This window comes from Meles meles, chromosome 5 (assembly GCF_922984935.1).
Source record: "Meles meles chromosome 5, mMelMel3.1 paternal haplotype, whole genome shotgun sequence".
Classification (NCBI taxonomy): Eukaryota; Metazoa; Chordata; class Mammalia; order Carnivora; family Mustelidae; genus Meles; species Meles meles.
In genome coordinates, this window is record NC_060070.1 from 73,171,956 (window position 1) to 73,198,128 (window position 26,173).

A 26,173-nucleotide genomic window follows, 5' to 3' on the forward strand; every position below is an offset into this window, starting at 1 on the left:
CTTTCTTTATTCTTATTGTTGATAGACAATGGCTTTAATTTTTATTAAGCTTGGAACAAGTGATGTATTTATTTATTGATCCTTAAGCTTCACAAAATGATCTCTTAAACCAAAGAATTTTATTTAGGGAGGTCTGTGAATAATATAAGAGAAAGGACTTATGGGGTTGGGTGGGGAAAGACCAAAATAAAGGTGATCTTTCCCCCATAAAATGGAATCAGTATGAGGGAAGCAACGAAAATAAAATGAAAAATGCATGACAATATATTTTCTATCAGTTCCACAAACAAAATGTTCCACGTGCTACCAAACTTACTGTGGTATGGAAGAATTTGCAAAATAATTATTTATTTCCACCCTCACAAATTTACCTACTGTCTTCCATGACATACAAACATGCCTTGGCTTCTGCCACTTGATTTACACTTGATATTTTAATATAATTAATGATATTGCTGACAGTATATTTTTGGTGCATGCCTTTATTTTTTTATTATTTCACATAAAATAATCTTAGAAGTGAGAAATACGAAAAAAGCATGAAAGAGATACAAATCTGAAAGTGAATTTTGATTTTTGATATATTCTTTTACCCAAAGTCCCTACTTATGGTACAATCAGAAGAACAATATGGCTCTTCTGCAACAAAGAAAAAAAATCTATGTTTAGCATAGTTTAAACATCCGAAATATGGGATTTATATATTCACTGGTTTGCCAATAAGGGACTTCACAATTACTTTGTTTTATTTTGTTCTAAACTGATCTACAAATTTATTATATAAGATTATTTTCAAGCAGGAAATGATAGAGAAACCAACATGCCAGAGAAAGTGAGACCATATGTCTGAACTCAACTTTCTTCTTCCATTACAGGAAATTTAACTACATATGAGCAATTCCTCATTTTAACTCATTGGCTAAATTGTCCCTTCCACTCTAGAAAATGATCATGTGTGCTCATATTGAAATCTCCTGGCTTCTCCATTATCTACTTTTTCTTTATCCTATCCTTTCTAATGTATATCTTGCTATAAACCCCTTTCCCTCAGGGTTTGTGAAAATGTTTACTCCTTATTATCTCATTCCTCCCTTTTACATTTATGTTCATGAAAAATAATAGTCTATGCCCATCCTCTTAGGGTCACTGTATCCCATTCATAGCTCAAAACTTTGAGATTTGCTCCAGGATTCTACAAAAATTGGTATAATGAATGGCACCCATGTGATCCTAAGTGTCAGTCTCAAAAGCCTCATTTTAATTGGCCTCTTTGGGTTAGACGAAACTATAGTCCCTTGTAATATTCTTATCCTTTGGCTTCCATGACATCACATTTATTATTACTACTCTTCTGTTCTTCTTTATTTGGTGTGATTCCCAATCTTTTCACATAATGATGCACAGTGAAAGGGACAATATTGTAGGGCACACTGGGATGAACCTTGAGAATGCTCACAGTTGGAAAAGAGGAGACCAACTTGACCCTGCCCGGTTCCCCTGAAGGTTGAAGGGGGTGAATTTCTCAGCAATCTTGTAATCTATTTATAGCACAACAGTTACTTATCTCTACTCTGCAGGGCTTTTTCTTCTGAATTTCTGACTGGCATCTAAAACTCATAAGGTCAAAGGTAAATTTGATGCCCCCCGCCCCCAAACTTGCTTCAATTCCTATTTTACATTGGTTGGAATCAGTAGTTTCTTCTACCAGATGACCTGGAAGCAATCCTTGACTTGTCTTCTATCATCACACTCCCAAACCAAACACTTCTAAATCTTTCATTGGGTGTCTTATTGATCTTACCTATAGAATCTAAAATAAGAATTGAACTTTGATTCTATTACAGTTTACCTGCTTTGTCTCATGATATTTCCATAGGTTGCCTTGATAAGAATATAATGAATATCATATAGAATATCCAAGAAATCTTCACGGGTCACCGTTCTCGTGATTCGAGGATCATCACCATAATATTTCCATTCTTTCTGTTAATAGGAAAAGAAATCACTTCAATGAAACTAAATGCAAAACCACTGGCATCCTTGCACCAAACTAATAAGCTTACCTCTGTCATTTCGATTTCATGCCGTGTCAGCTGGCCAATTAGAGGAGCAGCCATATGCCTGACAATAATTCTAGCATGTGTCGGGGTACCACCTCGAATGATAACTTGAGGATTATAGGTAGAGAAACCTGTCTCTTCCCGAGCCTCAAAATAGATTGCGTACTTGAGTTTGCCGCCATAGGCCATCAACTACCAAAATAAAATGAGGAGTGACATGTCAGATAAAGCCCCAAATGGCGTGATTCCAAAACATATTTTACTTTTGCTCCTATGACTTCAAAGTTCTCGTCCTTACCTTCTTTCCTTCAAACTGTTCTGGAAGCTTCCAATAAAAAGGTTCCAAACGGAGTTCCTGTCTCACCAGGTCCATGTGTGCCACAATCTCCGGGTGTTGAAAAACGATGCCTTTGGTAGTGGTGTGCTGCAGGGCCTCGTCCACTAGGGGCAGGATGGTCTGCTCAGGCTTCAGAGTCACCTACAGCGGCATCAAAACACAGCAGGGGGCTAAGCTCCAATCCTTTACACCCCTTGAAAACTAAGTTAGGGACTGTGTCTCTCTGCAGCCCCATTCTTGATCTGAGGAGGTGTTCTGATGAGAAACAAAACTCGTGCCCCCTGCCTTGTTTGCACAGTAAGAACTACATCTGTGAAAATTGGTCTTTTCCACTAATAAAAGGTGGAACTTAAAAGTGGGAAGAGTTAGAGAAAAACGAAAGTAGGAATGAAAACGCTGCTCCCCTAAAAGGCTGCGATTCTCTAAGGCAGATTCAAGGGAACGTGCAACAAGTTCTGGTTTTCGTGACTGCCTTAGCACCTGCCCGCATTCATGCTCAGGCCCTCACTCTCCCGGATTTAGCTTCCGCCCATCCCCAGACTAAAATGCCTCGGTTGCAACATCTCCCTTTCTCCCTGGGCATCGACTTCCTTATCAACAACAAGCGAGTTATTTTTAGGATTAAAAAAAAAAAAAAAAAAAAAGCACTTATCCCAACCGTCTAATGTCACAGGCCCCCGTTCTAAATGTGCACATGGGAAACGCTTACTTAGATGTTTTCCTATTGCGTCCTATCCCTCAGTGCTTGGCTGCAAGATATAAGCAGGAACTGACATTGTACCATTACATGGCTCAGCGGTTCCTTACTCACCCACGTGCGGATCAGGCCTTTTGCTTCGGAGCACTGGGTAGTAACCCCGAAGCAATAGCAGTTGCTGCAGCCAAGTGGGTTCTTGGCATCAAGTCCAAATTTGCCCGGTCGGCACCTATCACAGTGGACGCCTTCTACATTCACCTGAAGGGAGAGCAGAGTTCTTCAGGGTCCATAACGAGATTATGAGAAAAATAAACTTGAGAATGAGTAATGCTTCTTCTTAATTAACCAAAAAGAAACACTGAGTAGGAGACTCACATCTCAAATGGCACATGTAGTTAATTTCATTGTTAGGATTTCAGAAGTCTAAAAAAGGCTTTGTTTATATATAAATACATTGCAGAGGCTACTGTGTATTGGTTTTAAGATCTAAACAACACATTTCCTAATATCCTCTGTGAACGATAGGAAAGAGTCATGAGAATTTCAAAAGCAAAACAGAAACATTGATTCCCAGTGGTGTGATACAAAGTTGTAAAAAACAGGCAGGGTGTTAAAATATAGGCGTCTAGAACTATCATTCTACAGTGTATATATGCACACCAAATGCATATTAAATACGGTTTATAATTGTAATATGTAATAATACAGCATTGGGCTTTGTGTTTTGTCTGGAGGCTTCAATGGCAAATGCTGCCCTTTTCCTAAATTTGGACAACTATTTTAATAATCGCTTTCTGGATTTCATTTTCCTATGTCCTCTGTCCCTCTTGCATAGACTCTTTTCATGAAAAGATACCTCTGACACAGTATTCACTGCATTTATCCTGGGACTGATTTTCAGAAATATCTAAGGGGGAAAAAATCCCTCTTATCCTTTTTAATTGGCTGTTTTTCTACATCATTTAACAATATTAATGAGCTGAATTTTGCATGTAGTCGCTGTTTGTTATGTCAGTGTTTATACGTGATGAAATTTTACTGAACTTCCACAGCAGTAAATATATTTTTCAGTGGACAGTGATTGTGGATTAATTTGAAGAGAAATGGTTTTTTAGAAGCCCTATTATCTAGCTGTGATTTTTCTCTGATGATGCTTAAGAGAACATTCATTTTTTTCCTCCCAAATTATTCCCGTTTAAGCAAAGCAAATACGTAAAGAAAAATTCCACTTTATCATTAAAAATATATCATCTCTATAGACTGGAAATGAAGTTGGATTTGGGTTGAAAATAAGTTCTTAGAGAGCGGTGCTTATCTGTACGCAAATGAATGTATATGAATAAAAACTGTGTCTGGCAATGAATTTTTGTTTATTTATTTCTTTAATGTAGTGAAGCATGAGTCATGACCACCGAGTGAAGTCAAATGTGGGCAATGGAAAGAGAACCCAGGGAAGGTTTTTCCTTTAGTGTATTTCGACAGCACACACCTTACAGGTGCATTGCCCAGTCTGATCAGTACAGGAGCACTTTTTAGTCTCTGAGTCACAGGTCCTGTCATCAGTCCCGGGCAGGAAGCACTCGCAGGGACTGCAGTGAGGGTAATTCCAGTGACCTCGGTTGCACTCTGTACATCTGGCACCAGAGAACTTGGGGTGACAGCTGCATTGGCCGGTGTTTACATTACACTGGAAATCCAAGGATCCCACTGTGCTGCAGTTACAAGCCTATGGAGGAGATAAAAACAGCAACCATTAACACTACTTCATGGGAAATAGCTTAAAATTTTCATTTGAATGTTTCTATGCTTCCATTAAACACATATTCATCATGTGTCTATTACATGCTTTGTACCGTGCTAGTTTAGTCACTTGGGAAACACCAATGCACATAACATTAAAACTGCTTCCTGCATTTACTAAAATAGATGAGCGTCCATAAACCATAATCCTATTGAATAAGAGAGAGAATGTGTGGTTTTTTTCCTGTCTTTGTGGCAAGGAGGAGGTAGACAGGGTTTTCCTCAACCACTTTTTGTTTCGAAGACTGAACTTTAGACCAGAGTCATTTTACCTTATGATCTCATTTTTACAGAATTTAAGCTGTAAAGAGACTTTTCTCAGAATCTAACAGAGGGAGACAAGTGAGTAAATACATATACAGCAAAATGAAATAAGAATTATATAATAGAAGTTCAGAAGTCTCCGAGAACACACCAAGAGCGCCAAACTAGATTTGGGGAAGGCAAGAGAACTCACGAAAGTGACATCTAGCTAGAATGTTGTTTTCTGGCATTTTGTTTTGCAGACAAGCCTGATTTGAGGTACTTAGCTGGTAACTTATTTTCTTCTTCCTAGGCCTGCATAGGATTGTTCTCTTTATTTACGTAATTCAAAACTTTGCTAGAATTTTTAAAAGTTTGAGTCTTTTTTACTAATATACTGGAATCTGATGAGTTCTTTCAGTTTGAGAACAATAGTATTTTTTCATTTAATTTTATTTTTGATTTTTACTTCTGCCCTCATTTTCCCATTTGCTTCTTCAGGATCGCCTACAGTTTTCAAACTACACTTCTGTGGTCTGTCTGCCCCATCCGTGATATCCTCGTGTTCTCTGCAGCCATTTTTCCGACTTGCCTCTCAGATCTGTTGACCATTTTATAGTGCTCATTTTCCACAGGGAAAATTCCATTGTATGTATTTGCCACCAATGCATTTTTAATTACACTACTGCATTTTTAGCTGAATTTCAATAATTTATTTTGCCTCAGTCAGTTTCAATTTGTGCTTATCTGTGTGTCTTTTCGTCTTATATTCTTTAAGTCTTTCTGCTCTTGATTTACAGAGCTCATCTCTCATCACAATTTAATGAAAATGCCAAGCACATTTTAAAATGCCATTTAGGATCTTGGAATAAATAATTTTCAGAGATCAGCAGTAGCAATGATCAATCTACTGTCTCTGAACTCTAAATTCCCTCCTTCCTTGCCCTGCTTGATGATACTCTCGTTGGTCCCTGTAGACATTTCTCTGTGATTAGGTAGTAAAATGTTAAGTTTAGTCAACTGTGGGTCCTGGAGAGACCTAACAAGGCCATAGTGGTCTTCTGTTCTAGGTTCTGGTTCATTACCATTGTCATTATTATTATTTTACTATTTAGTATGGGAACCGAGTAGTCCAAATAGAATCTCAGCTGACCAGTCTCTCCCCACTGGCAGCTTTCTGAGTAGCTTTGGTCCGCACACGTGCACTGACCATGACAATCAGCTCCAGGATGCTCACATCCTACAACAATGATGGACAGCATCTATAGACCAGCCCTTCCCCACAAACTCTGTTCACCCTCACTCAGCCTAAAAATAGTAGCTACTCTTTTTTACCTGTTACTTCAGGTCTCCCTACATCCTTCCTTGACGCTTTTTGAGTAACTAAGCACCTTTAACCAGTTAACAATTCTTTATATTCTACTTTCCCTTTTTATTTATTTTTTAAAAATATTTTATTTATTTATTTGACAGAGAGAGAGAGAGATCACCAGTAGGCAGAGAGGCAGACAGAGAGAGGTGGGGAAGCTGGCTCCCCACTGAGCAGAGAGCCCGTTGTGGGACTCAATCCCAGGACCCTGAGTTCATGACCTGAGCCAAAGGCAGAGGCTTTAACCCACTGAGTCACCCAGGTGCCCCGATACTTTCCCATTTTAAATAACTGTTATGGTTTCTGTCTTCTAAGGAATTCCTGACTTGGTATTCACGTGGGTACAACCTCTCTTTGTGTCTGAGTTTTCCACCATGCAGTGTTTGTTTGTCATGAATGACTGGATTCTTTTGGTGCTGTTATATTATCCTTCTCAGATCTATATCTGTATAGCTCTATAGCAGACTTACATGCATTACAACTTGCCAGATTCCCAGATCCAAGTCTGATTGGATATCCCTTTGCATTTCTCACACTTTCATTGCTCAGCTTAATCCCTATATCCACTACTACTGGGGATATTCCTGCCTCTGCATTTGCCAACAGTAGTCTACTTATGAAACTACTCTTTCTAGGACATGATGTACAATCACCATTTTCCATCTATCATCTCTTTCCTGTCCAAATGTTTGCTGAAATACCTTCCCAGATTCTGATATTAAAAAAAATCACTAGGCCTTATTATTTTTAATATTATTTAAAATTATTTTAATTATTTTAAAATTATTTAAAATTATTTTGGTGTCTTTATGATTAAGTATTTTTCTGTCTTCAATGCTATCCAGTAAAAAAAAAAAAATGCTACTCTAAGTTATTTTAACCCCCAAAATCCAAAATGTGATTATTTATTAAATTATAAACATGGACATAGTTTCCTAAGCATAGAATAACCCACTCCTGTCACCACAAGTAACTCATCCTTATAGGAACATCAGATGTAGAATGAGATTTCAAAATAAGAATAATAAGGGGTGCCTGCGTGGCCCAGTCAGGTATTCACTGACTTTTGATTTTGGTTTAGGTCATGATCTCGGAGGTTATGGAATGGAGCCCTGTGTCAGGCTTCATGCTCAGTGCAGAGTCTGCTTGTCCCTCTCCCTACCCATGCTCTCTCACTCTCTCTCTCTAAAATAAATAAATAAATAAAATCTTTAAAAAATAAGAAGAATTAATCCTTTCACTTAAATGACTTTTCCTTGACTCACTTAAAGAAAATGGGCCATAATCAGAAACAGAAAATTATGATATATTATGGAAATTATAGTCATGCAATACATTTTAAAATGTCTCATGAGACATTCTTTTTTTTTTTTAAAGATTGTATTTATTTATTTGACACAGAAAGATTACAAGTAGGCAGAGAAGCAGGCAGAGAGAGAGGAAAGCAGGCTCCCTGCTGAGCAGAGAGCCCGATGTGGGACTCGATCCCAGGACCCTGAGATCATGACCTGAGCCGAAGGCAGCGGCTTAACCCCTGAGCCACCCAGGTGCCCCCTCATGAGACATTCTTATCCTTTAACTAAAATATGAAGTGTCTGCTACCCAATTTATTATAGAACACCAAAACACTAATTCTTAAAGACTAGATGACAATCCAAGTAGACATTGGGGCCTTTCCAAATCAGGAAGTTTATTCAGGAAGTTATAGTGGAGAATAAAAGGGACCATTAACCATATGTTTAGATAGCACTATAGCCAACATCAAACTTAAATCATAATTAGATGTAATGTTTGTTTAGCAATAGAGGATTTATGCACTATTCCCCTGCTAGTGAAACATGGCAGGCTTTGTATTCTATTTCAGTGAAAGCTCAAATGATGTGTATGCTCACACTTCAGCACAGAGAAATTACCCATGACACAAAGAAAAAGAAGCTATAAATCTCAAATCACTGTTCATTTAGATTATAATCACCCAAATTTTTCAGTAGTAGAATACATGCTCATAAATATTTGTGAGGACTCTATGAATTTTTTTGTAATTGTTAATAATGATGAAGTGTGTAGCTATTCAGAAATTCAGATTTTTAACAGTGGTTCAAGGTAATCAAAAATTTTCAATCAACTTCAATCAACATAATGTTTATTCAACAACCAGTAAAAATAATGATATCAAACATAGAACTACTTTTTTAAAGGAAACTTGGTCTATATTCCATTTTGATTTATATCCTGATTAGGCATCAGCTTTGAGGTGCCTGGGTGGCTCAGTGGGTTAAAGCCTCTGCCTTCGACTCAGGTCATGATCTCAGGGTCCCGGGATCCAGCCCCGCATTGGGCTCTCTGCTCCGCGGGGAGCCTGCTTCCCACCCTCCTCTCTCTGCCTGCCTCTCTGCCTATTTGTGATCTCTGTCTGTCAAATAAATAAACAAAATCTTTAAAAAAAAAGGCATCAGCTTTAATTTCAGGAGATTATTAGAGTTTGGCCACCTCACAGGGTTTTGTGGATAGAATGGAACCCTCTTAAGTTTCTTTAGGGTTTATTCATGAGTCCAAGGGAAAGGGTAGATGCTTGGATTCAAAGCTGAACATGCAAAAAGTCAGTCATAGAAACCGACAACACTGTTCATACTCACAAAAAGCTTTGGAACTCTTGAGAAGTTTTTGTTTTGTTTCAAAAAATGTACTTGAAACTTAACAGTGTCATTGGCACTAAAAAAATGAGTGCCCTGTCTAGTTTTTATTTAATCATATGACTAAATGAAGTCATATCTCTAAACCTTCTTGAACAATCATCAATATTCTCATTTTCCTCTAGATTATGTATTCTGGACCAGTGCATTCAAATGCTTTATCATATATGTAAAGATGATTAGAGTCTGCATGTGTGCTAAGTCAGCAGGAAAAAAAAAAAAAGATTTACAGCTCTATAGGGCACTACCATGGAGTCAAACAGGCCAGATTTGGTCATCATGTTCTAATATTTCTCAGCCCAATGTGACTGATTAGAATGACTCTCACTAACATCAAAATGACCTTATTTAGTGCTCTTAATGGACAGTCAACCCTAATCTTATTTGACCTCTGTCTTGCTTTTTTATTTAATTTTTTTTAAATTTTATTTTTCCTGTGTTCCAAGATTCATTGTTTATGCATCACACCCAGTGCTCCATGCAATATGTGCCTGTCTCACATTTAATATGAAAAAATATTCCTTCTTTTTAAACAGTCTTTTAGTTTTTAAAGCACTTACATGATTTATCTTCTCTTTTTAAGCTGTCAAACTACAAAACCAAAAGCTAAAGAATGAAAACTAAGAAACAACTATTTTCTGACAGTAGATGCCAGGAAGCACAGGACTGTGATTTTTGAGAGAAGGAAAGCAAATGAAGCAGGGCATGAAAAATTTTCTAGGCTGCAACCCAGAAAGGGGGAACCCGAATAAAGCTACCACATAGCTGGCTTGAGAAATACAGAGTTTAGAGAAGCTAAGATAGAATTGATGGGGCCAATAGAATATGTGTCTAAAAATGAGAAAGTCGTACACAGAGTATTCCAGAAATCTGCAGAAGGGTCCTTTAAATCTTTGGCTGAGTACGGATCTGTGTATCATGGGATAAAAGTCTATGTGGCTGAGGGGGCAAAAATTGGAAAGCCATAAGCTGAAAAAATTCCTAGAGCTAACAGAAAGCTTGAAATAATTCATATTCCCAACAGCCAGAATAGAAAGACATAGTAATGCATGGGATAGTGCTCTCAATGCACTTAGCCCCTTAGTAGTGGAACTAAATGACCCTTGGATTAAAGCCTGCTCTAGACCCTCTCTAAAACAAAACAAAACTAAACTAAACCAAAAACTTAAAAGCAAAGCTTAAAAAGATCCAAGTATCAGTGAGTAATTAACCTGTTTGCCAACGTAAAGTTCAATACTCTTTAAAGGAATACAATAAAAACCAATATGCAACAATGAAAAATGTACATCTGGCATCTAAGTCAAAATTCTCAGGCATGGAGAGAAGCAACAAAATATGATTGATAATCAAGAGAAAAATCAACCATTAGGAATAGTATTAAAATTACAAAATTGTGGAATTAGCAATCATTGTAAAAGCTAATATTTATAAATATTATTAAATATTCTAGAGAATAAATGGAAATGTGAATATAATAAGGAAAGAAGTGAAAGATATAAAAATATCCAACTGGAAATTTTACAGATAAAAAATGTGAAATGAAAAAAAATAACCAACTATATTAAAAACAGATTAGACACCACAGGAACAAATATTAGTAGACTTGGACACTTAACGATAGAAACTATCAAAAATGAAGAATACAGAAAAAGTAATAATGAAAAAAATAAATACAATCTCAGTTAGCTGTGGAAAAATATAAAGTGGACCAACATACACATAATGAATGTGTATTCATTACCTCCATGTAAAGAACAGGAGGTAAAGAACAGGAAAGTATTTGAAGACATAATGGCTAGAAATTTTCCAAATTTAGTAAAAACTGTGATCCCACAGATCCAACAGGTGCAACTCACCACATGAGGAATAAACAAGAAAACCACAAAAAGAGCATAATCAAACTGCTGAAAACCAGGATTTAGGGTTTTAAACCTAGAAAAAAAATCTTTGAAAACTGAAGGAAAAATAGTTTTTGAACGTAATTGTTCATAAATTTGAAATAATCATTGTCAGTAGACCTGAAATATTAGAAGTAATAATGGCAATAATTAGGATGTAACTAATGGAAGAGAAAAAACATGATGCTAAATATAAAGTGTATATTAGTATTTTAAGATACATTATGAAAAGTTAAGATGTACATCCCTAGACAAAGACAAAAAACGTAAAATAAGTATAGTTAATAAGTCAAATGTGAAGATAAAAAAAAAAGAATGCAAGAGCAGATAAGGCAAAACAAGCATTGAAATGTAGACTTAACCCAATGATATTGATATTTACATTAAATGGAAAGGTGTTAATAATCCAAATAAGATCGGAGCAACAACAAAGATATAAATATATTCTATATAAAAGAAACATTAAAATATTAGAAAAGAGATAGAATTAATGATAGTTTGGAAAAACGTAAACCAGACAAATACCAATCAAAAGAAAGATGGGTGATAAGGAGGACACATGTTGTGATGAGCACTGAGTGTTATATACAACTAATGAATCGTTGAACACTACATCAAAAACTAATTATGTATTAGATGCTGGCTAACTGAACATCATAAAAAAAAGTTTCTAAAAACAAAACAAAACAAAGACAGAACCATGGCTATATGATCCTCAGAAAAAAATTTTTTTCAGAAGAAACATTACTTGGGATAAAAAGGAACATTTTATATTCATAAAGGAACAAGTTTTCAAACAGATATAATAATCCTAAATGAGTATCCACCTAATAATATTATCACTCCAAAATACATGAATCAAAACCTGAGTGGACTCAAGAACAAAGAGACAAATCATAAGCATTAAAACTCTTAGTTATTGATAGAATATGTACACATAAAAATTATTATGGATAATTGACTTTTATAGATTTCATCCAATGATAAAAATATAACATTCTTTGATAGTACATTAATCAAAGTGGACACTATTTTTTTTAAAGATTTTATTTATTTATTTGACAGAGAGAAATCACAAGAGAGGCAGGCAGAGAGAGAGGAAGGGAAGCAGTCTCTCCGCTAAGCAGAGAGCCTGATGTGGGACTCAATCCCAGGACCCTGAGATCATGACCTGAGCTGAAGGCAGCGGCTTAACAAAGTGGACACTATTTTAAGACATAAAACAAATCTCTAGAAATTCAAAAGAACTGAAATAATACAAAATATGTTATATGTTTTATAATACAGAAAGAACAGAAAGATATAGCATACTTCTAATCAATGAATCACAAATAAATAATAAAATAAGTAAGAAGATTTTCTCAATGAAAATTTAAACGACATATCAAAATGTGTGGAATGCAACTAAATTAGTGCCTGGGAGGACATTTATGACATGAAATGCTTGTATTAGTAAAAAGAAGAGGGGGGGGAATCGGAGAGGGAGACGAACCATGAGAGACTGTAGACTCTGAGAAACAAACTGAGAGTTTTAGAGGGGAGGGGGTGGGGAATGGGTGAGCCTGGTGATGAGTATTAAGGAGGGCACATATTGCCTGGAGCACTGTGTGTTATATGTAAACAATGAATCTTGGAACACTACATCAAAAACTAATGATGCACTGTATGGTGACTAACATAAACAATAAAAAGGAGAGATCTCAAATCAAAGATCTAAGCTTTCATCTTAAGAAACTTGGAACACAAGAAAAAATTAAACTCAAAGTAAACAAAAGGAAAGAATTTTTATTTTGTGTAGTTATCAAATTTATTGATTAAAGTTGCTCATATTATTTTCATATTATTCTTTTAATGTATGCAGGATCCTTATGATGTCCCTTCTTTTATTCCTGATTTTGACTATTTCTTTCCTCCCTTTCTATTTTCTTGATCAATCTTCTTAGAGTATTACCAATTTAATGAATAATTTCAAAGAACCATTTTTTGCCTCATTGTCTTTTTTCTAAAGTATTTTTGTTTTCATTGTTTTTTACTGATTATGCAAATTCCTTCAGAAACTGAGAAAGTTTCCCAATCTATTTCATGAGGCCAGCTGTACCCCAATAACAAAATTAGACAATAAAACTACCAAAAATCCCCCAGACTATGAAGCAATATTCCTTATGAACAGAGGCCCAGAGATCATTTACAAAATGCTAGCAAACATAATCTAAAATAATTTAAAGTAGATAATCCCTCATGATCAAGCAGGATTTATCTGAGGATTATAAAGTTGGGTCAACATTTGAAAAGCAATTAATGTGATTTACCATATTAACAGCTGAAAAAGAAAAAAATCATATGATCATCTCAATATATATAGAAAATGCTCTTTGTTATAATTGGACATATATTCTTGATAAAATTAATTAATAGCTAGGGATAGGAGGGATATCCTCAACCTGATAAAGAGCATCTGTAAATAAAATACAGCTAACAGGGGAGCCTGGGTGGCGCAGTGGGTTAAAGCCTCTGCCTTTGGCTCAGGTCATGATCCCAGGGTCCTGGGATCAAGCCCCGCATCGCATCTGGCTCTCTGCTCCGCAGGGAGCCTGCTTCCCCTTCTCTCTCTGCCTGCCTCTCTGCCTAGTTGTGATTTCTCTCTGTCAAATAAATAAAATATTTAAAAAAAAAATACAGCTAACAACATACCAACATTCTGAATGGTAAAAGACTGAATGCCTTCTACTTCAGGTAAGGAATAAGGCAAGGTTATTAGCTCCCGGCTGTGCAAGTCAACATTTTACTGCAATAGGTCAAGAAAATGAAACAACATTTATACCGGTTGGAAGGGAAGAAGTAAAACTCAATTTGCAGATGGTATGATTCTCTACATAGAAAGTCCTAATGAATCTACCAAAAGTAACTAGAATAAGTGTAGCAATGTTGCAGCATAAAAAGTTAATACATAAAAATAATTGCATTTTAATGAAACAAATAACATTTTGTTAAAAAATAAGCATAATGATAAATTTAACAGGACACGTACAAAACTTACACACCAAAAACTATAAAACATTGCTGAGAAAAAAAATTATAGGCAACAAAATTAAAAATTACATCATATTCATACATTGTAAGATGCAATATTCTTAAATGTTTATTTTTCCCAAATAGAAATGTTAATTTCTATTTGGGAAAAATAGATTCAGTGTAATCCCAATCAAATCCTAGAAGGCTTTTAATAAAGAAATTGACAAGCTACTTTAAAATTTATATGGAAATGCAAAGGATCCAATGTACTCAAAAGGTCCTGGAAATGAAAAACAATTGGAGAGATTACGCCACCTCATTTCACACTGTGCTAGAAAGCTGCAGTGATCTAGACAGTACTGTGTTAGTCCAAGGACAGACATAGGTCAACAAAACAGAATAGAGTTCAGAAATGTCTGAGAGACATATACAGTCATTTTATTTTGACTGAAGTAATTCAATGGGGAAGAATAGTCTTTAAAAAAAAATTAGAAAAATTGGATATCCATTAAAAAATGAACTATAACCATTACCTCAAACCATATAGAAAAATTAACACTGAAAATGAAATGTGGACCTAAATGTAAAAGCCAAAACTCTAAAACTTGAAGAAAACACAGGAGAAGTATCTTTAGATCTTGACTTAAGCAAACATGTACTTCTTAGAAAATAAAAAGCATGCCATGAAAGGAAAAGACAATAAAACTAGTCTTCATAAAAATTTGATGAAGATACTATAGAGGGAATAAAATGCAAGCTATATAGTGGGAGAAAACAGTTATAGACCATATATATGTTAAAAGACTTGTATCTAGGATACATAAAGAACACTTACAGCATATTACTGAGAAAACTAATAACTCAAAATAGAACAGATTTGTATAGATACTTCCCCCAAGAAGATATATAAATGGAAAATAAATAAAATTATTCCCAATATCATTGGACATTAAAGCAATGCAAAGATATAAATAAACACCCCAATGATGTGTTGGGAGGGATGTGGGGTATTCTTGTGATGAGAAATGAAACTGTACATCTACACCTATGCTTTTGAATTATACACCTGTGTTCATAGCAAAATTACTCGTAATAACCTCACACTGGACAATGACCCAGATGCCCCTTAAATGGTAAATACATAAGCCATAGCATCTCAGCTAATGTAATTAAAATTAAAAATACCAATTAAAAATAAGAAGCTACTGATAATATGCAACCATGTGGATAAATCACAAAGGCATTATAGGAAGTAAGGAAGCCAGACCGAAAATAATACTCCCCCGAGCAAACAAGACAAAACCCGAACAACAACATGGAATATGGCTCAATTTCTATGAATTTGTAGAAGTAAGAGAACTACAGTGATAGAAGGAGAAGCAGTAGTTTCCTGGTGCTGATTGAGGGGTAAGGGAATGTGGACTACAAGAGGACACAAGGCATGGTTCTACAACTATAATCACTGATCAAAACTTACCACTTTAAGTGAGTGAATTGTGTTTTATTTAATTAGTATTTCATAAAACACTGACAAAAATCCTGATCTCATCAACTTTCCTACCTAAACTTGAGTCTCCTATAATCCTTCTAGCAGTAAAAATATCGTCTAATTTCCTGAAAAGCAAATCCCAGGACTCGTCCTTAAAACGTCTCTTTCTTAGCTTGCAGATCTATGAGTTTATCAAGCCGTCCCAGCAGTAACATAGCCCACTCCGTCTTCAATGAGACTCAGTGACTGGGTGCACACTTCCATCATCTCTCACCGATATAACTGCAATAGCTCTTATGTACGTAACATAACATTATGGAATCTGGTCATGCCACGTTCTATGGTATGTCCGTGGGAAAAATGAGGAGTCTTTCAAGCTAAAGGCTGTTAATAGAACTCCAAAGAATCCTCTCAACTGCTTCTTAAAAACTGAAACCTACTTAACACGTATTGATGGAGCACTGGGTGTGGTGCATAAACAATGAATTTTGGAACATTGAAAAAAAAATAAAAAAAAAATTGAAACCTAGTCCTGACTGAGGAGGGGCAATTACTATAGATTTTTGGCAAATTCCTCTAAGTAGTTCTAATTTCCTTGTACTTTGCAGATAGTTCGCTGGCTTAGGTATGAAATTGTTGCTATTTCTGGTTTTATTATAATTTTCCCTCTTTTTTTGTAGGAATCATGAATGAAGATACATAAATTTGTACTTACTTCATCGTATCTCCCACAGGTAAAATGTAAGATAGTGATCCATATTTGCAATCCCTCTTTGCTGATAGTTCTATATTGTTTTAAAATATAATATTGGCTTTGAAATGCCCGCCTATAAAGCTTTAAAAATATAAATTTCTTAAAACATGATTGGATAAAATAAAGCAATCAATTAACTCACCTTACAACCAGTGGTGATGCTGTGGCCCCAGGTATTAGGTGCACATCTAGAACATTTCTCTCCAATGGTATTGGGAGGGCAAATGCACTGACCAGTCTTTGGGTCACAGTTATTTCCCAGATGGGAACAGGCACAAGCTTCACAGGTAAAAAGGAAAGAATAGTAAAATAGTAAAAATCTGATAGAAAGTACTGAGTTTATATGGGGATTTGTGTCGTTTTATTTTCCATATCATGGGTAAGGATCCTCGTTCATCTTGTATATCACAGTATTTTCCACAGAACAGTTGATCGATAAAATTATACGGTATTGTTTTTAATAATTTCAAAAAGTAACATATTCTTGGTTTTTCAACTAAGTTTAAAGAAAGAAAGAAATGGAATATCAGATCCTATGCTAACTGTATCTAGATACCATAAAGTTTAAATTTTTGTTTCTATAGTTATTCTAAGTTCAAAACTATTTTTTCTATGCTGTGTAGATTTATATTTCCTTCCTGCTGATGACTCTGTTTTGCAATAAAAACCAGTAAGCACAACAGCCCTCTAAAACTCAGTGTATCAGGTATATAGTTATAGTTGCCATACATCAGGATAGTCCAGTTTTGTAAAAATTTAAAACAGCTGAGTTATGTGTGTGTGTGTGCTTGTGTGTGTATATGAAGATATTTTTGAATTTTATTTACCACCAGCCCATTCTTCTCAATAGATTTTTCATTTTCTTAGCTATGCTATATGAAAAGTACAAATTCTCAAAGAATGCAAAACTAAGATTTGAAAAAAATTGTTAGAGAGGCACTTGAAAGTCACCTAAGATGAGCATCGCACGCTACTTATTAGCTATAGTTGACTCAGTAAGTATGTTTTAGTGCAGTGTTACAAACTGAAGTGAAAGGGAGAAATACCACAAATACTCAGTTTAAGACAGAAGAAATGAATGTTTTAAGAAACCTTGGCATTGGTTATATGATGATTAAATCTTTAAATGAAATACATTTAGAATATCTGAGTAAGTTCAATTTTTAAGGGATCACAATTGTCATTGTTCACAGCATTCCATACCAACTGTAAAAAATGTTTACTATGATACTGGACATAAACACAAAATAAAGGTTAGCTGTTGTTTTTATTATTATTATTTTTGTTGATAATTTCATGCCAAAGGACTTAGTTTGTACATACTATTTATCAAGAAGAAAAATAGTTCACATTATGTTCAAATTTATGTGCTAAAAAAAGAGTCTTGGGGGGCGCCTGGGTGGCTCAGTGGGTTAAAGCCTCTGCCTTCGGCTCAGGTCATGATCCCAGGGTTCTGGGATCGAGCCCCACATCGGGCTCTCTGCTCTGTGGACAGCCTGCTTCCTCCTCTCTCTCTGCCTGCCTCTCTGCCTGCTTGTGATCTCTGTCTGTCAAATAAATAAATAAAATCTTAAAAAAAAAAAAAAAAAGAGTCTTGGGACGGTTCGATTCATTACCAGCAAATAGAAATTCTCTAAGCAGTTCCTCAGTAGAATTGTAAAACTGAGTAGGGAGAAGATATGAATGATCAGCTAGTTTTTCCCTTAGCTAGTTTTTGGGGCTGTTTTCTATCTTATTTTTCTGGATTTGAATGCTACTAAGTTTGCGCTTTTAATGTTATCCCCATTTCATGATTTTGGATAATGTTCTCTGTCTTACAATTCTGGTAGTGAATGTATTTGAATGCACTGTGCATATCATTACATTAAATCACATTAACTGAACACGTTAGTAAGAGTTAGATTTAAAGAATAGTAAATTTTAGGGGCCCCTGGTTGGCTCAGTCGGTTGGGTGTCCAACTCTTGGATTCAGCTAGGATTGCATTCTCAGAGCCCTGGGATTGAGCCCTGCCTCAGGTTCAGCGCTCAGAGGCTGCTTGAGATTCTCCCCTCCCCCCATTTTCTTTCCCCTCTGCTCCTCCTCCTGCTCATGCTCTCTCTGTCTCTCTCTCACTCTCTCAAGTAAATAAATAAAATCAATCTTTAAAAAAGAACAATATATTTTAAAATGCAGCATTTTAAATAAAATACAGAGATGATATATAGATTCTTAGGTCTGCAGTTATAACTTTCAGAATAACATAATGGCTTATCTTTATGATACAAAGTGTATACTGAAAGGGGTTGAGAATATCTAAAAGGTGTGGTTTTAAAAACACTTTGAGGGGCGCCTGGGTGGCTCAGTGGGTTAAGCCGCTGCTTTCAGCTCAGGTCATGATCTCAGGGTCCTGGGATCGAGTCCCACATCGGGCTCTCTGCTCCACAGGGAGCCTGCTTCCCTCTCTCTCTCTGCCTGCCTCTCTGTCTACTTGCAATCTCTCTCTGTCAAAAAAAAAAAAAAAAATTTAAAAACACTTCGAAAGGGGTGTCTACGTAGCTCAGTGGGCTAAGCCTTTGCCTTCAGCTTAGGTCATGGTCTCAGGGTCCTGGGATCGAGCCCCACAACAGGCTCTCTGCTCAGTGGGGAGCCTGCTTTCCCCACTCTCTTTGCTCGACTCTCTGCCTGCTTGTGATCTCTCTCTCTGCCAAATAAATAAATAAAATCTAAAAAAATAAAAATAAAATATAAAACAATTTGAGATATTACTCCTGCCACTTCTTACATAAATTTGCTACAGTAGTCAATAATGTTTTAAAATCTTACCATGCACTTATCATGGTACTGAGAGGAGTATCATCAGTGTTGGATCAGTGAGTTTAGTAAGCAAAGGTGATACTCATCTGGTGAATGTTGGAATAAGGGTCAATTCCAAATTAATGGCATATAAATCAAGGCTAATGTTCAATCTTCACTTTCATCCGTAGTATGCTAATTCCTATTTTCTTAATTCATGATTTGTGGGAAGAACATGAGAACACTTCTTGTGGTAAATCATGGTTAGAAATCTTCCTGCATTTCCCCAAGAACTAGCAAATACCTAGCACTAATCTGTTTCTTTCTTGGACCATCATAGATTTCAAGGCACATGAAAGTAGAGGAAAATGTATTTTTTGTACCTGAAAATGGTATTCACTTCTCTGATCCTTGCACCAGGTTTGCAATATGGAAAGGGAACATAGAACTGCAGTAAGTTGAGAGTGAAGTTTAAACTAAGAGAACACTGGAAAAAGAAAAACTGAACATTTGACTTTCAGGCTATAGCAGCCGTTGAGTGAGTGACTGGCAGTCACAGACGGAGGCATACTGCAGAATTGAGACCTGCTGATGGATTTTTTGAGTACTTGCAAGCAGTTATTTATAGGGCAGTGTTTCACACTGCAATATACTTTATTTGTTAGTTTATTTAAAATAAATATACATTACTTATTAGTTTAAATATTCTGGATCATGTATTTGTTGTCAAGGTGCCTTTGCTTTCAACTCCGGGAATGTAGAAGAACGAAATGCTACAGTTGCCAAAATGCCAAAACCAGAGAATGAAGGCGTAGGGCTTAGTTTTATTTACAGACCTGTGCAGCCTCCTTCTTGGAAGTTGAAATAGCCACGGGCACAGCGGTCACATTTCTTTCCTGTCACTCCAGGTTGGCACCAACACTGACCGCTTTCTTCACAATCAAATGATTTCGACCCAAAAGAATTGCAATTGCAGGGAACACACCCCCTCCCCGATTGTAGGCCAAAGGTTTCAGGCTAGCATAGAAAAGGAAAGAGAAAAATTAAATTTAAATCGATTAACTCATTATGAAACAAGATGCGCAACACGGAAAGATAAGGTAAGAAAGAGGAACCTATGGTTGTTGAGGTTCTTCACTGATATTAGGACAATGAGGTTGTAATTTGACTAATGGATCCTTTTCTACAAAATCCAAAAAGAAAGTATGATTACTTTAAAATTTGATCAGAGTTTACAGCAGAATTAGGGTACTATCCTTTCTTTCTGCTGTATTTTCACCAGTCTTTCCCTATACTTTCCAAGATTTTAACAGCAGTGTGGGGAACTAATCTAGGGGGTGTTACTTATATTTTAATTGAAACGTTTACTTGTTTCATTCCTAATAATCTGAATTGATTAATTTGAAACCTTATGAACTCCTTCTGCTTGTTAAAAATGTTTTTGATATTATTGACCGGAAGCCTACAGTTAAAATTAATGTTTTTCCTCTAATATTTGATCTAATTTTTATCATCTCTCCATAAACACTTCTAATTATCATTCTAGGGCTTACATTATAGATATAACTTAGAGATTTATGTCTATGCTGACAAAATAATTGGTTTACGAACATCTAGTTTCTGGGGTTTCATTTTAACAACGAAATTGATTTGAGAGGGCAACACACCAAAGCACCAGATTAGGTAGATGAAAGAAAACTTTTATTCTCTGTTGAGTTATTCTTAGGCATATCTCTTATCTATGCATAACAAATAACTTTTCTATGATCGGTTTTCATTACCAGCTTTGGCTTTAAGTATATGTTATCTGACCTACAGTGACGATGGTAGAAAGTGTGGATGGATTAAAAATTACCTCTACTCGAAAAATGAAAAGTACATATCCTACTTAAAGTACAACAGGGTTGTATTTTAAAATATGATGTGTGTCACATTATTATGATATTTTAATCTGGGAAATTAGTCTTGGTAATTACTTCTTTGTAAAAAAATTATTCCTATTTGGGATTATTAGACTTAACAGTTACTTCCTAGTATGAATAAATCTTGCTATTTAATGTGAGCCACCCAAAGAGAAACAAATAAGGCTCATTATATATTTTTGCCATTATTGTTAACAGTATGAAAAACAGTTCTAGAAAACAAAATCACACTGAAAATTACTCTCTTAAAAAGCTAAGAACAGTTTTGGTTTTTAAGTATAAAATGGGTTGATGGAGTTTAATAATCATTTAATCTTTGTAGTTACTAGTGGCTTTATTTTTATTTCCAGTTCAAATTCAGATGTCATCATATGATTAAAAAAGAAAGTGTGTTTGTGGAATCACTATATTGTACACCTGAAACTATTGTAACACTGTATGTTAACTCTGCTGATACTGAAACAAATTTTAAAAAATAAAGAAGAAAGTATCAGTTCTAACAAATGGCTTAACACACAATTTTGAAATTAAATTTCACTATATAAGGAAAGAGTAAGACATGTATGATTTTTATTTATAAAAAGCAATTAGCTGTAAAAGTCTAGATACCTGATCTAGAGAAATAATCAGAAATTGAGAAAATGGGTTAAAGTATGAGCATGCCCATTATAGTATTATTTATGACAGTAACTTCTCAGTGTTAGAAAGTTGAATAAATTATGATACATTCATGCTATAAAATAATATGCCAACATTAAAATCCTGTTTTGAAACAGTTTTAATGATAGGAATATGCTTAGGACATAGCATTATGCAAAATTTCAAAAAGCAGAATACAAAATTATATACACATTATTATTCCAATTATATACCTCTAACAACACACACACCATTCAGACACACACAGCTAGAAACATATGTACATAGAAAAAAAGACTAGAACATACTACATTAAAATTGTTTTTAAAAATTCAAATCATAACTATACTTGCATTTCTTATGCAAAATATTTTGCATATATTTCCTAAATTTTCTTAACTTAGATATCTGAATTGCAGAGAAAATACTTTAAGTTCATCTTTATTTCTTAAATTTTTTTTCACTTGGCATATCTATATATCTTTAATGGATATATCTATACAGTATTAAATAAACTTCCAAATCATAGTTATTAAGAAAATTTCAAAGTTCATTATGTAAAAAATGTAAGAAGAAATATCTCTACCATACTTTTCAAATATTTAAATAATGTAACGTTAAGGAGCTAAGTTATACCATAGAAACAAATTTCATCAACAAAATTTTAATAAAAATGTACAAAAATTTAATTCAGAGACTAGGAAAAATCTCTGTAGTAAACAAATTCAAAAAGCAGACATTCCTAGTCAGTAATCGAGATTAGTGAGGTAGAATGAACATGAGAAACAGTCCCAATCCAGTGTCAATGAGAAGTCTGATGATCTCCCAGAAATTATTTTTACTTGGGGTAATAATGACAACGAGCACTTATGTATTGTGCTTGCTGGGTGCCAAGCATTGTTCTAAAGCCCTTTGCAAACATGAATTCATTTAATCCTCCAAACAATCCTGGGAGATAGTTATTTCTATCACCTTTCAACAGAGTGAGGAAACTGAGGCCCAGAAGGGTCAAGTAATCTACCTAAGGTGACCAGCTCGCCAACTGCAGAGTCAGGGTTCCAGGTCAGCCAGCATGGCTTCAGAATCCATGCTCTTTACTCTCATACATACTGTCCCAGAGGACAAATGGTCTCAGGACAAAACACCACTATAGGATATGCAGGAAAAGGGTATGAATAAGGGTTGAATTTCTGCTAAATTCCTATTTTGGAGACATTTTGATCTGTTCCTGTACCTTTCTTCTACTTTAAATGTATGCATTTGTCTTTTTTTAAAAATTTGTTTCTGAAAAACAATCTTTTTAAAAGATTTCTTCATCTAATAGGAACAATAATAATAACAGTAATAATACTTAACTATTCACTAAGATATGGGCCTTATACACTGTTTCCCTGACAGTCCGCAAAGGGCCATGGAGGTGCCTGGACAGATCTCCCTACAGGAGAATCGGCAGTGGGAATGTGGTGGGCTGACATCCTCCAGTTTTTCTCTTATGGATCCACTGGAGAGCTCACCCCAGGTCATGCTTCTCCAAGTCAATGACTGATGACAATAAATTACTAGAGCCTTCCTGACCAATCCAGGATGCCTCTCTAATGGCTAAAGGGTGCTCAGGCACTCCCCTTTGGCCTGGCAAACATTTGGCATTTTGGAAGAATTTAAAGAATGAGGCTACTCCAACCCAACCTTCCTTCCCTTTCTCTCCTTTCACTTCTGTCTGCACAGGAGAAGGCTCCCTGCTCGTCATGCTCTCTCCTCCTTCATCTTTTATAGGCATTTCCCCCCAAAATCTCTTCACATCTGCTTCTTGAAGGATCCAACTGACACAAACCCTACACAATAGGTCCCACTACAGATGAAGCAGGTGAATTACAGAGAGTGAAGGAGCAGTCTTCCAGCTAGGATGGGGTAAGACTGGGATTGGACCTGAGGCAGTCTGATATCAGAACTAGTGTTCTTAAAATATCAACAAAGAACCTAGAAATAATGCATTTTTTTTTCTTTTCTACTCCTTTGCTTTTTACTTTACTCTCACTTCTTCTATCCATTACCTGCTGCTCCCCCCGACAGGCTGTCATTCTTTCCTGGCAAGTCTTGTGTCCTGTAACTCTGCAACAGGGTCCTGGACCTAGTTTTCCTCCTTCCTCCTTCCTTCCCTCCCCTTCCTCCCTTTCTCTCTTTTAGTATTTGCTCTCTTTTGCCTTTTAAGATGGGGGCGGGACGGTGGAGTGCTAAACTTCTGTAGTAGAAAACATGCTTCCTTACTTTATGTATGTGGTACACTTGCAGGATGTGAAAACGTGTGACTTGTGGTAACTACGGGCAAACTTATCATGTGGGACAGTCCCAAAGCCATCAATTATGATGAAATGTTGCAGAATGTCAGACCAATGGGCTACATTTTCTTGGGAAAATCACTTTCTCTGCTAGATATCCCTTCATTTGTTCATTCATAGAAGTCAATTTGCTCCAAATGATGCTTGCAATTCCTCCCACTTCTAAGATCATAGGCTTCTACAAATAAGCTTTCCTTTCTCCAGATCCATGGTTAGTTGAAACTTTTATGAAACTTGAATATACGTTTAAAAATACGATATAGCTCCTTCCAAAGGCAAGGCTGGAAGCAGGAATTGCCTGGTGTTTACATTTACAGCTGGCACACGGAGCAACCATGACTGGGGAGCAAGACCACCGGGGAAGGTCCGCCGCAGCACACGCAACACGACATGCGGAGGCATGAGCCATGCACTGCCTCAGGGATTACCGGAGCAGGGGCCCGATAGGCACCCCGAGGGCACCCGCTGGAGCTGCTGACAGCCCACCTCTGAGGAGGCCCCAGCACCCGCTGCGCTCTCTGTGACCGCTCCTCCTGCCGCTGCACCTGTGTGCTGAGGTGGCACTGTCGCCCTACGAAGCCAGATTTACACGCGCATCTTCCTGTCCCATCACACCACGGCGTCACAGAGCCAACGGGATTGCAGTCACACAGCACACAGAATTGCTTTTCTGGCTCCCACCACATACCGGGCTTTAAAAGCCAACAGAAAATAGAAAGAAACAAAGGAACAAAAGAGCATTTGATATTATTCAAGAGATCGACGCAGATGATATTTTCAAACTGACTACAGAGAGGCCGCTTTGCCATCTGAGAAATGCTTGTTCTGTTGAACAGTCTTTATGACCAAATACATATTTATAAGAAAGAGGTAGTGTGGTTCCATTGCCCTAATGGAGGGATGGAAGGTGTCCGGAAGGCAGGGCAATATGCTCAAGAACAGAGAGCAACATATTTGGACTTTTTAATTTCCTTTTAGGAAAAACAATGTCTCTAAAAATATGTGAATTAGCTTCTCTACTGGAAACTTTCGTTAAGTAGAGTTTGCTAAACACAAAGGGTGTGATGCATTTCATTCTGCCAACGTAAGAGCAAAGAGTGTTTTATTCACCATAGACTGGGATTAAACTGATGCGCTATTTGTTTCAAAAACATCTGAATTACACAAATATTCCACAAATACACTGCCAAGGAAAGATACGTTGAAGGTCAAAAGCTAGAGTTCAGCAATTTTTTTTCTATTTTGGCAAAAACATTTCAATGATCACAGTGCTGGTACATATAGAATTGGATGATCCTGAACTCCTCTCTCCATATATTTACTATGCACATCGTTGAAGGCTCATAACCACTTTCCAGGAGGAAATGATTCTTCATCAGCTCCTGCTCCTTACCTTACACTCATCACATCGCCGTCCCTGCACGTTAGGTTTGCACTCACACTGTCCCGTCCTGGCATCGCAACTCTCAGAGAAGGAGCTGTTGACATTACAGCGACAAGCTGCAAAAAACAAGAGTGATCTGTTGCTGGGAAAACACTTCCTGGAGAATTAATAAGATTACTAAATAATAATATCCCCCAGATGGTAACGCTGGAATTGAGTTTTAGTGATGATACATGTAAAGCTATATCATAGTGCCTGGCATATAATATGTTGTTAAAACATTATTGTAATCATTATTATCCCAACTTTGAGAGTGAATTATAAATGTTATACAACCTATATTATTTTATACATATATTGTGTGTATACACACACACATATATGAACACACAAACACACACACTTTTAAGATTAGAAAAGTATATAAGACAGAGGAACTAAGCAGACCTTTTTTCCAAAGAGGGCATCAACATGGCCAGCAGACACAGGAAAAGAGGTTCAACATCACTAACCACCAAAGAAATGCAAATCAATAGCACAGTGAGATATCACCTGATACCTATTAGAATGGCTGTTATCAAGAAGACAAGAAACAACAGATGCTGGCAAGAATGTGGTGAAAAGAGTACTCTTACACACTGTTGGTGGGAATGTAAATTGGTCCAACCACTTGGGAAAACAGGGTGGAGTTTCCTTAAAAAATTAAAGCTAGAACTACCAAACAATCCAGTAATCCTACTACTGGATATATACTTAAAGGAAATGAA

At 36.2% G+C, this 26,173-nt stretch overlaps 1 protein-coding gene across 2 annotated transcripts in view; it reads right to left on the minus strand.

Moving 5' to 3' along the window:
• LAMA2 (laminin subunit alpha 2) overlaps nt 1–26,173 on the minus strand; it is a 661,080-nt gene that overhangs the window by 222,533 nt on the left and 412,374 nt on the right. For both annotated transcript variants that reach the window (XM_046006188.1, XM_046006187.1), the window contains exons 20-27: nt 25,416–25,522; nt 19,962–20,142; nt 16,495–16,631; nt 4,584–4,820; nt 3,209–3,352; nt 2,359–2,538; nt 2,064–2,252; nt 1,850–1,983 (exon numbers count right to left, since the gene is read on the minus strand). In XM_046006188.1, coding sequence (XP_045862144.1) covers nt 1,850–1,983; nt 2,064–2,252; nt 2,359–2,538; nt 3,209–3,352; nt 4,584–4,820; nt 16,495–16,631; nt 19,962–20,142; nt 25,416–25,522 — 1,309 coding nt within the window. The remainder of the gene's footprint in view (nt 1–1,849; nt 1,984–2,063; nt 2,253–2,358; nt 2,539–3,208; nt 3,353–4,583; nt 4,821–16,494; nt 16,632–19,961; nt 20,143–25,415; nt 25,523–26,173) is intronic.